Here is a 13,185-nt window from a genome sequence, read left to right as displayed (position 1 = left end):
GATAACACTACATATATTCAAAGCACTCGACATGTGACATTCACCGGAGGCACAACAAAATGAGTTATTTCAATTAGGCGATTTGCCTAACTAGTTGATGGGAAGTCCGAGTCATTTCTGCGAATCGGTTCTTTTGAACAATAGCCTTAACGTTTCAAAGTATCGTTTCATTTCGGATTTCATCACTTCGATTATACTACACATAGGCTAGGCCTACTATCGGCATGCAGGCGTGATATGCTCTAGTCTGAAATGTTACAGTTTAATTTACTTAAATGTTTCCTGTGATTAGATGTAGGCTATTGCAGCGATTGGAAAATTATTTTTGAAACGAAATAGTATATATTTATTTGTAACATTTGTAGGCTAGCCTATTCAGCTATAAATGTAATAATTTTCCTAATAGTCCAAACTTCCTTTTTTTTCGGGGTGGGGGTGTTGGGACAGTCAAACATCCGAATTTCAAAACTAGGTGATGTCCCAAAATTGCGAATTTGTAATCCGTCTACAATGCCGTCTAAATAGTCGACTCGCTAGAATTTGAGACACGTCCGTGCTGAGGTCTGTCTGTAGACCTCCCACTTACTTAAAACGGTGGGGAGAGAGAGAGGGTGATTCCTAAATAAACCAACACGCAGCTTCATTCTCGTTGCTTTGAGGAGGTAATAAAGTATCCTCGCAATTTTTGGTTACCGAAAAAGGATGGCCCATAAAAGCGGAGGAGAAGAAAAATGTGGTCGATAACATTTTAACCTGAGGATTTTGACGACTGGTGGGGACAGGTAATGTGAAACCGATGGAAGGGGGGATTTATATGGAAATTTATATGCGTTCTACCGGACGTTTGTTTTACCATAGAGCTGCCATTCAATCTGCGCGCAACAGACAAACTCAGCGCTGTGTTAAACGTTGAATGTATGAATTTATGAATGCTTTTAAAAGAGTATCGTATGTTGCTTTCTTGTGAATGAGTTTTAGTCCGTCTGGACTGTATTTGTGTGTGGCTGGCTAGCTGAATGAGCGCTAATAGGCTGCTTTGCTTTAGGCCCCTAAACGCATAATCCATGTCGCTTCCTTCGTATTTTCCATTATATGTATTTTAGTCAGATTGAAACTGTCCTCCTTTGACACTCGGTTTTATGTGGTCTGACGTGTCGAAATGTATCGGTAATGTTGTGTTGTTTATCTTGAGAGCAGCCCGCTGGTTTGTGTGTGAAGTACAGAGAAGTGTAAACCGTTAGCCTGCCTGCGCTCTCAGTCTGAGAAAAGCAAACATAGGGACATTCTAAAACGCTTAACGTACGTAACGAAACTCAATTTTTTTTTGTCAAACCTTACTTGAAATAAACACTAACTACTGTCAAAAGAGCGAGCCCTTACGCCACATATAAAGTGAATAATATCACGTTAAGCGTATTTCACGATAAGCGTTTTAGAATGTCCCCGAACATATCGGGACATCACAGTCCCATTATCACACAGCAGTCTGCATACTTTTAGACAGATAAACATTATCAAAATGTATTTGTTTGTGCTTCGGCAGCAAGTCACTTGTGCTTTGAAGAACCGAATAGCCAGATGAGCGTTCAGCATATGGATCTGGACTTTCGCGTCTCAGATTTTAAAACGCCACGTTACATTAGACTAATGGAGTGAATTTTTTTTTTTTTTTTTTTTTTTTTTGTGAGTTACACTGTCCACACACAGTGTACATAGATAGTTAAGCCAGAATGTTTTGATGTCACTGTTTTGGCAACGTAGTTGGCAAGTGTTATTTATACTTTTAATGCAAAGCATTTCACAAAAGTATTTATGTTTTCAGTTGTTAACAACAGATGTACTCAACATAATGAAGATAAAATGTGTTGTCGCACTTTTTGGTTATCAGATATTAGTTGAATATGTTCGTAGTTCGTGTGCGAACTCTAGGGGAAAGGCTTAAATTTATTTGCATGCGTTCTTTGACTTTTAGGTTTTCAGGTTTCATACAGGAGAACATCTCTATAGCACGTATTGTTGTTTTAAATGATCGTTATACTCTTGAGAATAACATATTTGATCTTTTTATTGTAACAGACTTAGATCAACCTTGAGGTGCTACATTTTTCACCATACAAGGAATTGTTTCCATTCTCTTTGATAGGCTGCCATGGGTTAACTTTGTGTTGTTGAAAACCTGTACGTTTTTCAGTCATGTCATCAAATGAGTGGTTAGCAGAATGTTCATGCTACTTTATGTGTAGTGTAAGGGGGTGATGACCAGTAGCAGTCAAGCTCCAAAAATGAACCATAAATGATAGTCATGGAATTGGCTCATACTACTTCTGGACTATTTTCCAAGTGTTCTGAAGGCATACCATAGTTTTGTGTGAAGAACAGTTATGAAGAAAGGTATTTGCTGAAAATATTCCCCCTGCTGGCCTATTTGAATGCGTAAACAGACATGAATGATGTTTGAGAACTGTTTCTTACACAAAGCTGTCCTATGGCTTCAGATGACAAATATAACTTGAGTCGTATGGACTACTTTTATAATGCATTTAAAAGCACTAGGTCACTGTTCATTTTCTCTGTATAGAAGAAAGCAGTGTTAATGTTGTGCTAAACAACTAAAGGTTTGAAATAAATGGTGGCAGAATGACTGAACAGACAAAATACTTGCAGGCCTCCACTTTTAACAAACTGATTATTCCAGAGCAGGGCTGTGTGATATTGAAGAAAAATGCGATATGCGATACCTTGTTAAAAATGTGAAATTCGATATTCTATACGATATTGCTTAAAGTGTGTAAAATCAATTTAAATTATATTTAAAAATGTTTAAAAATGAAATTATAAAAGCAGTTTGTTTCACATTCTTTCTCGGAAAAGAAAGAATCACTATAACTTCTGAAAGTGACCAGCAGTGTTTTAGCATTACATAAAAATTAATGTTACAAATCAGAAAATGTAATTTTAACATCAGTGTGAACACAAAAAATAAATTAATTAATTAATTAATGACACTAATTTTATATCATTGTAACTTTGCTTTCCATACACTTTAAGTACTTTTTCATATACCACTGCAAAAAATATAGTCTGAGAAAGTTCAAACATGAGTAAAGGCAAGTGTAAACAATATTATTTAGGTACAAAAATTTTATAATTAAGTGTAAAATAACATTGCATAGTTTTCACTGTATAAATTAAATTTAGATTAATCTTTGTTATAGCTGTTTTGTTGTTTGATTAACATTAGTGAAATATTCAGCAGCACGTATTTATAGGCTGCTGTCCCTTTAAAACCGACTGCCTGGATCCAGTGTAATGATACACATCCGATTTCTTTCTCAGCTGTTTACATCCATTTTAAACATTACCGACTGCGTTTTTCGAGAATGGTTGTCGAGATGGGTACTGTTGACATAATTCTGTGTATGTGTCTGTTCAAACATGTGAACTCGTTGTTCACGCTGTCTTAAACACCTGTTTTGAACACCTCAGATGCCCCGCGAAACAGTTCTTATTCGCTCTTGAATATAGCCATTTTTTTACTATCGGGCTGAACAGTTCTAAGAACTGTCAGGTACGGTTACAGCTGTATTTCCACATGAGCATGGTACCGTGCTGCACGATTACAAACCGTTCTTGGCCCGGAATTCTCAGCACGGTTAGACATTCTCGGTGCTGTTAGAGTGCATGTGCGTGACGTTACCACTCTGTTGCCTAGCTACCAGTTTCACCGTAGCTGGCTAAATAAGCAGAAGCATGCTATTTGATCAAACAGCCAAGTAAACAGCTACGCTACATTCAATATAAAAAAGAAGAAAATGTCTGAGACAGTTTGGTCTGTGGAGGAAACATTTGTGCTTATTGATATTATACCCGATAGTGGAAAAGCGGCTTATGAATAGCCCATGAAAAAAAATCAAAAATAAGATAATACGGAAGACAAAAAAAAAAATCAAAAGACCTCAGCTGTGTGGGAGCACTTTAAAGGGGTCATATGATGCAATTTAAAATTTTCCTTTCTCTTTGGAGTGTTACAAGCTCTTGGTGCATAAAGAAGATTTGTAAAGTCGCAAAGACTAAAGTCTCAAATCCAAAGAGATATTCTTTATCAAAGTTAAGACTCGTCCACACCCCCAAAAACGATCCGATTTTGTGAATGATCCGTGCTGGTCGCTGAGGAAATACATCAACTTTGCACAGTGTTTCATCAGTTGCTCCTTCGTAGAATCCGTTCTCAAGCCGGCCTCTGCTCACTCTAGGCCTCAGACCAGCACGGATCGTTCACAAAATTGGATCGTTATTGGGGGTTGTGGACGAGTCTTAACTTTTATAAAGAATATCTCTTTGGATTTGAGACTTTAGTCTTTGCAACCGCTCACTCAAGGCCACGGTGTGTGATGCTGTTTCACTACTTTGTTTGGCCTTCCAAAAGAGGACACGACTAGAAATCTTGTTTATAATGGGTTTTATGTTTATGTCTCATCGCTCCGGCCAGACAGGGCATCACAATATGTTAAGGGGCGTAATATTTCAGTCACATGCTTGTTATTTTTAGCAGCATTATATGACCCCTTTAAATTGATTGAGGACAAGACAAAGACAGTGTGCCAAATATGCGATTTGAAACTGGCCTACCACAACAGCACATTGAGTATGAAAAATTACTGTTCTGTAAATAGTACGCCTATAGTATATTGTTGGAGTAAAAAAAAAAACAAGCTGCATTTATCCGCTAAACAGTAATTTTACACATGATAAAAACGTGCACCTAATTTGCATGGAAAACACTTGAGAATATGGCAGTCATAAAAAAATGTACAGTAGCCCAGTTATATATTATAACTAACTAACTAACCGTGAACACTAGATAACTTGCCTGGGGTAAATGCAACGTTAAGTGACGTATTGATCACAAGCTGTTTTATTGGCATCTTTCGATGGTTGAGATATTGACTGAGTGATTACATGAGACATGATACATTTCAGTAAATTGTAAATCCTATAGATACTGGGTTCTCAATGTGGCTGAAATGTGAATTTGTTGCTAGTCATGACTGTTGACACATATGCAAATAAGAACAGTAACCCAGGGTTTAGGAATGTATAGAGTCACACGTCAGATTATGAATAAGCAGGATTATTTGTTAACTCCGGTTAAAGTATGAGTAATGTGAAACATAAAATATGCTATTCCAGAATCAGGGTTTAGAATTACCCAGTGTTAACTATTTCAAGTGTGAGAGACCTTAAATATTTTAACGTTTGAGGTACTGTTAGTGATTTCTGTTAAATATGCCCCTTAGCAGTGGATACTTCTTGATCTATGACTATGCTTTACATGTTGTAACTATAGATAATTCTAATACTCAAAACAATCCAGGTGAGACAAATCTTGGTTTATTGGTGTGAATACAATGTGTGGGGACAGCTGCTAGCCTACACTTAGGTGGCATAAAATTGGTTTCAAACATGTAGACCTAGTTAACAATATTGTATATTTGAACTCTTGGAAGCTTTGGAAGCTGTTAAAATAAACAGAATCCCTTCTTTCAAATATCCCTGAAACTGATTAAAATATAGAATCTTATGAATAGACTACTGAGAGCAAGTTAATGTGCCTCACCTTGACCATTTTATAGTGTGTGTTTTTTTTAGCTCCAAATCTCAGTGAGAAAATTGTCATTACTTTTACAAAATTTTGTTTTGACACGCCAAAACGTATTGTTTCGTTGTTTGTCTTGAGAGCTGGTTTGTGTATGAAGTAAAAGGAATAGTTCTCAAATGTTATTGAAACATGTTCATTAGGATCCTACAATTTCCACAATACGAAAAACAGACAGAACCGCTGAATCCAGTCATAAAAATGGAATTTGCAAACAACACAGAAAAGTAGGCCTAGCACTTTACAATGAATTAAATCTCAGTATGGATGGACTAGTGTCTATGAATATTAAACCGTATAAAGGCTGTGATTTAAATATGAAGTCCGCATGTTGTGTGTCTCTGTGTGAATGAGTTCACTTGACGAGCATTTCATCATGTTCTGTGATAAAACTATCGTAAGATACACACAGAAACTCAAGGCTCTTGACTATAGCCTGCCAAAATAAAAGTAATAATAACATTAATGATATACAGTGCAATACAGTTCTGAAAGAAATAATGCATTTCATATGCCACAATTATTGTTAAAATTTTAATTAATTAAATTGTTTGTTTTTTCATAGGACCCTACTTAATGTGGTGAACTATGCCTGTTGGTAATGTACTGAGATGCCTGTGTGAACTAACTTCAAACATTAAACATCAGTTAGTGAGATTGTTCCCTTTGGGGATGTTTACTTATGTTGTTGGTGGTTTTGTGATACAGTTTGCAGTAAGAACACATTTAATTGATTATTATTTATGATGTGCATTGTTATCCTGTTACACCTGTTGCTGCTATATCATGCTCTTGAATGATGGTGGGTCAGTTTACTTTCTTTTTTACTTATAATTATTATTATTATTATTTCTTTTGTATTCTCTATTTCTAAATATTACAAGCTTTTTCCTTTTAACATAAAGTAGTAAATGTTCTTTTAGACTTGTGTGTTGTTGTTTTTTTTCAGTTTTCTTGTTACATAGTAACTAGTAACTTATTCTGTTTCCAAATGCATTATGCTATGATCACTGTAATCAAAAGTCAGTCAATTTTTGATTTTGAAAGAAGTCTCTTATGGTCACTAAGGCTGCAATTATTTGTTAGGAAATACAATAAAATAATAAGATTGTGAAATATTATTAAAGTTTTAAATTAACTAACTGTACTGTTTATAAATGTCATTTTAAAATATAGTTTTTTTTCTAACAATATAAAGGTTTTTATTGCATTTTTTTTTTTAAATGAATATAATGAATTTTTTGCTGAATGACAGTATCAGTATCTTTCCAAAAAAAAATTATCTGTAAAACGGTATCAATACTATTAAAAAAAACAAAAAACAGTAGCATAAAAACACTAGTACACAGATCTTTGGAACAAGTAGCAGTTTATCTTTCACAAAGTCATGCCAAAACATTCATAAGAGCACTAGACAAAAATCATATAGCAATGCTTACTAATGAAAACTATTACAGTAACCGGTATTGTTGCATGAATAATAAAATGACCTATCCCTAACTTGTAGTAAAGTATTAACAAATTTTGTAGTAAATAAGGTCTAATTTAACAAGAACCAATCCCATCCCAAAACAGAGAAAACCTTTCACAAACATCTACACCTGCAAGCTTATATGTAGTGTGTGAGTTCCATTTGTAGGTGTTATCACAATACTTAACACGACCCCAGACTCTATTAAATTTCGAACTCTTAAAGGGGTCATATGATGCTGCTAAAAAGAACATTATTTTGTGTATTTGGTGTAATGCAATGTGTTTATGCAGTTTAAGGTTAAAAAAACATTATTTTCCATATAATGTATATTATAGTTTCTCCTCTATGCCCCGCCTTCTGAAAAGCGTCCATTTTTACAAAGCTCATCAGTCTGAAAAGCGAGGTGTGCTCTGATTGGCCAGCTATCCAGTGCGTTGTGATTGGCCAAATGTCTCAAGCGTCTGACGGAAATGTTACGCCCCTTAACACATTATGCCGTCTTCCAGGCCAGCAGCACGAGACTCAGTCCAACTGCTCTGCTCGTGCACATCCCATCATCGGTTCTCTTTTAGCAGTTCAGTCAATGTAACTGAATAACTCAGGAAATTGGTTTATTTTGCGTCAGAGGGAGTGTAAGGCACGTTTATAAACCAAATAAGTTATTTGTGGATTAGTGCGTACTGGAGACGCAAACCGTTTCAAACAATTTTTACGCGTTGCGTTGCGTATCGCGCTGCATAAACATAAAACCATGTCTACCTTCGTGATCTGAGAAACAACAAACAACAAGTATACTCTACTGCTCAAAACTCGCCTTTGAATCATCATTGGCAAATTATTTAAATATGAGAAAAACTTACTTACAGACTGTGAGTCAGAAGCGGCAGACTGTCCTTGCAAAATTTGAACTGCCCAACTTTATAGAAACAGCCTTTGTGCCACAGATGCATTGCAGGCTACTGGTTCAGGAAACAGTCCTCATCCTCCATAAAATGCGGAGCACACATCAGAATATTTGGGTTAAACTGTTCTGGAACAGTGTTGAAATACAACTTAACCACTGATTTCTAGTCATGTCCTCTTTTGGAAGAACAAACACAGTTTCACGTCAACTTCACAACATGGCAGCTGGAGCAACAGAGAGAATAAAAGCTATGCCTTCTATCTTTGCGTGAACATTTGGGCGGCGTTATGCAAATCTTCCCACATAGTGACGTAGAGATGTGGGGGCATGTTAGAACAAGCAGTTTTAGGGGGGGTGTGGTTGACCCTTAAATTTATAAAGAATATCTCTTTGGATTTGAGACTTTAGTCTTTGCAACTTTACAAATCTTCTTTATGCACCAAGAGCTTGTAACACTCCAAAGAGAAAGGAAAAATTGAAATCGCATCATATGACCCCTTTAACAAAATGCAATACAACACAACACTGTATTAACTTGTAGAAACGCATGCTTGGACCACCCAGGGACTTAAGTCCCAGAATGAGACTCAAACAATGAGGACTATTCTCACACTCACTCCACATGTCTGTTTTCTCACGCATTGACAGTGACCAGTGAATTTTGTATGTATGATTTCTTGTTTTTTACATTCAATTAAGTAATATGAGAGAAAGAGGAAAGCTGTTTCTCCCAAATATCAGATTGTAAATGTGAAATTGATTTTTGTACAGTTTAGAAACAAGAAGTAAATATGAAGTGACTTACATTTCAGACATTATTGTCTATTTTTGCTTTATATCAAAAAATGAAAATAGATCCAAATGAATCCACAGCAGAAGCGTTGCGCATCTCTGAGTAACGGAAAGCCGGGCGTGAGGTGGCTCATCACTCTTCACCCCTTGTACTTTGCTACTTTGCAGATCCTTCTCACGCTCAAACAGCAACATTACTCACTAAAGGAAGTTAAATATGTAAAAGCTATATTAGGGTCCCTTTAATTATGGGAGTCTGTCTGCTTCATTGCATGCTGTGAACATGTGATTCAGCTTCCCTGGATTTTTCTGTCCTGTTCCTAGGTGATATAACAACACGGTACAATGTGAATGGTTGAGGAACATGAAGCCTGCACACAAACTACTGTTCGTCCTGTGTCCCATGCTGGTCTTGGGGTTCATCTATTACTCTTCTGGGAAGCTCCATTTGCACGTATGGGGCCAGAAGCCACGTGAGTATTGCCTCCCATTGCCATCTATCTTTCAAGTTGTGACCTCTCCGTACGTGGGTGCCTTTTGGTCTGTCAATATGTATGTTTGCCACAGTTTGTTTGTTAGACCCTCTGTCAGTTAAATTATTAATCTTAACAGTCCGCTTGCATGCTTGTATTACAGCAGGTTGTTTAGGTCAGATGAGTCTTGTGTAGGCTCACAAGTTTTGCATTACTGTTTTCAAAGAGGTCACGTTTTTGTCTTTTTTTTTTTTCTTTTTTTTTTCTCTTCTCAAGGTGGATAATTCAGCTTTTATTTAGCAATCGGGCGAGAATTTGGAAAACTGCTAATGGCAATGTTTTCAAATATCCTCCTTTTTAAGTCTGTGTAAATGGTTTGGAGGCGTGGTAGGGATTTGCGTGGATAAATATTTGTTGTTCAAATGTTTGTGCAGGTATTATTTTGTAGCTGGTCCGCGGAACCACACAAGTTTTATTGAGGGATAATCAACTGAAGTTTATTCTAGCTTCAGCTCACTGTGCTTCTCTTTGAGATTGTTTAGGTGGGAGATGTTATAATAGTTGACTTATTTATGGCAGGAGAACAGATGTGTATTTGCATTTGCATGTCAGTTTAGAGTGTCCTTCAGTCGCTGTATTCCACACTCTTTTGACCACACAACAGAGGGTTGTCTTGTGTACAGCAGTAGCCCTACTTTACCAAACACATTTCCATTGTTTGGAAATGGCTGCAGACACAAGCTGTGTTTTCCATTACCTTTCAAATTACACAAATTAAAATTGCGAATTGAAAATACGCCTAATGGAAACGCGTCAATTTTGCAAAAACTCCAATATATAACAAATTGATCAAAAATACAGAAAAAACAGTAATATTGTAAAATATTATTACAACTTAAAATATTAGTTTTCTATTTGAATATACTTTAAAAAAAATAATTTATTCCTGTGATGCAAAGCTGAATTTTCAGCATCATTACTCCAGCCTTCAGTGTCACATGTAACATCCAGTCTATCACATGATCATTTAGAAATCATTCTAATATTCTGATTTATTATGAGTTGTTGGAAACAGTTCTGCTGTCTAATATATTTGATGAATAAAAGGTTAAAAAGAACTGCATTTATTCAAAATAAAAAAAACATTCTAATAATATATATTCTAATAATATATTTTCTTTACTATCACTTTTTATCAATTTAACACATCCTTGCTGAATAAAAGTATTGGTTTTAATAAAAAAAAAAAGAAAGAAAAAAAAAATTACTGACCCCAAATTACTGACCAGTAGTGTATATTGTTATTACAAATATTTATATTTTAAAAACATAGCTTCTTTTTTTATTTTTTATTTGTTTTACTTTTTATTAATCAAATTATCCTAAAAAAAAGTATCACATGTTCTTTAAAAACAATTATTTTAAATTGTAATAATATATCACAATATTACATTTTTTTTCTGTATTTTTGATCAAATAAATGCAGGCTTGATGAGCAGAAGAAACTTCTTTCAAAAACATTAAAAATAGTAATGTTTCCAAACTTTTGACCTGTACTGTATCTTTTAGTGCACAAAAAGACAAAATAATGACTTTATTCAACAATTCTTCTCCCAGTCACTCTAGTACCACAACACATGTGCGTGCTTTGATCTGCACAAAAACAATTCATGTACATGATGCTGCTGACTTAGAACATGCATGTGCTATGCCTTGTTTACGTTCAAAGGAAAGCATAGGTATGCGTCGCGGTACTTGCCATAATGGAGGCAGAGGGTGATTCTGGGGAGAAGAATTGTTGAATAAAGTCATTAGTTAGTCATTAGTAAAAAGTTTTTTTTTTTTTTGCACAAAAAGTATTCTTGTAGCTTTATAAAATTTACAGTTGAACCAGTGATGTCACATGGACTATTTTGTCCATGTTGGTACCTTTTTGTGCCTTGAATGTGTTTGGACCCTTGCTGTCTATAATTTTCCAGATAGTATAATACATAATCTGTGGGATATTTTGAGCTGAAACTTCACGGACACATTCTAGGGACACCCAAGGCAAATATTACATCTTGTAAAAATGGGCATAATAGATGCCCTTTAAAAGCATATGCTTTGAAATAAGGTATCTTTGGAGTTTTTTGTCACATCTGTCATTACCGTATACTCGGGTACATTATGATTCTATGTGTGTGTGTGTGTAGTGTGTGTGTGTGTGTGTGTGTAGTGTGTGTGTGTGTGTGTGTAGTGTGTGTATGTGTGTATATATATATATATATATATATATATAGCTTATATATATATATATATAATTTTTTTTATTGTTTTTTTTTTGTTTATTTTATAAAATTTAATTATGTAAAAAAAATTGGTTATTTGGAAAGTTGATTAATTAGGAATAGAAAACATGCTAGCTGACAGCAGCAAAGTTTAGGGTGGCTCTGATGATTACATTTCCCCAGAATGAAACAAGTGGTGCTACTGATGCCAGGTCATTATACCCTCCTGTTCCTGTTGGTGAATCAAAGTTTGTGCAGCATCTTTAAATAGTTTCACATTCCTTGTTGATCAAAGTTTTAGATTATTTCAGATTATCTCTCTATAACTTGCTGAATCAAATCCAATTGTGAAGTGTGTGAACGCTGATACTTTTGCATAATTGCATAAACTTAAAATGTTAAATCTAATTTGTTTTCATCTAGACTGGTCATAACTGCTTAAAGTCAGTTACGAAAATGTAGACTGGCCAAATTTTAATCAGAAAAGTAAAACTTTACCTGTTGGCTAACTAGTTGATCAAACTAGGTCTTAAGACACAGTCTTAACATCATGTCTATGTTTATGTAACTGGCCTGAACTAGATGAAGCTTTACATGAGACAAGTATGCCTTATGAAAAGAGTTTCAAGAGTGAATCCAATTATGTTATCTAGAAACTTCTTTATTGTGCCAAATGATTGTTTTGGCTTATCATAAGCTGAAGAGGGGGACATGTTGCTGTGTCTGGAAAAGTAATGAAATGTGATGAAGTGTTTACTGCATGTTGTTATTGATTTGAAGATATACATTTTAATCCCTCATTTATCTTCACATTTATACTACTTAAATAAATGTGAAGATTTTTTATTTTTATGTTTTGTTTAGCATTTTTGTATTTTGGAAATAAGTAGTGCCAAGTTCTATTTACCTTTATAGACATCAAGAGTAGAGACATACTGTGGGATATAGACACAGACTTTGTACTTGTCTATAGAAAGCTTGCAGAGATGTTAATGTTAAATGGCCAGTCTTTTTATGTTGTTCCATTACAGTGCTCTCTTATTTATTAGGTGAATCCCAAAACAAGATACTGGCATTTACATTTTAACATCACTGCAACATTTTTTAGCCACTAGAGGGAGGGAGAGCACCACATTACAGGGTCAGATTCACAGTGGGCACTGGAGGCATGTTCACATTGGTGAGCATTTGTCTCCCTTCTCGAAGCAAGCCAAATCTTTCTTTCAGTCCTAAAAAGACAAAAGTCATCAATGACGATTTTTGTTTCTAAAAACCTTGTTTAGCAAAACTAGTATTAATAACATTTAGAAAAACAACACTAAGATGATAAAACCATCACTGTAAGTTTAAGCATAGTATATTGCGTGATTGTTAGATTGCAGATTCTATTAGATATTAGATATTATTAGACATTGCAACAGTGCTCAATCACTTTTGCAGCGACCTTCGTTCTGCAAGTTATTTTCAGACAGGGATTTTTTACAAATATCTTTAAGAGTTATAAGCTGCCCCACTACCAATTTGAAAGTTTCATGCAACTGTCACTAGGGGGCGAAAGGAGACAATCATACAGAAGAGATAGTGGAAAAGTGCCTTCAGTCCACACTCACCACAGC

General features: G+C 35.2%; 1 protein-coding gene across 9 annotated transcripts in view; it reads left to right on the top strand.

The window, feature by feature from the left end:
* The first annotated feature begins 493 nt into the window (after positions 1–493).
* st3gal3b (ST3 beta-galactoside alpha-2,3-sialyltransferase 3b) overlaps positions 494–13,185 on the top strand; it is a 53,915-nt gene continuing 41,223 nt past the window's right edge. For 2 of the 9 annotated variants that reach the window (XM_042718033.1, XM_042718032.1), the window contains exons 1-2: positions 495–782; positions 9,151–9,299. In XM_042718033.1, coding sequence (XP_042573967.1) covers positions 9,191–9,299 — 109 coding nt within the window. In that variant the 5' untranslated portion in view covers positions 495–782; positions 9,151–9,190. Of the gene's footprint in view, positions 783–9,150; positions 9,300–13,185 lie in introns of all 9 variants that reach the window. The other 7 variants (XM_042718030.1, XM_042718035.1, XM_042718037.1 and 4 more) reach the window with 7 other exon arrangements.

This window comes from Cyprinus carpio, chromosome B2 (genome assembly GCF_018340385.1).
Source record: "Cyprinus carpio isolate SPL01 chromosome B2, ASM1834038v1, whole genome shotgun sequence".
Lineage (NCBI taxonomy): Eukaryota > Metazoa > Chordata > Actinopteri > Cypriniformes > Cyprinidae > Cyprinus > Cyprinus carpio.
Note: the sequence above shows the minus strand (reverse complement) of the source record. Positions and strands in the feature narration are given on the sequence as shown.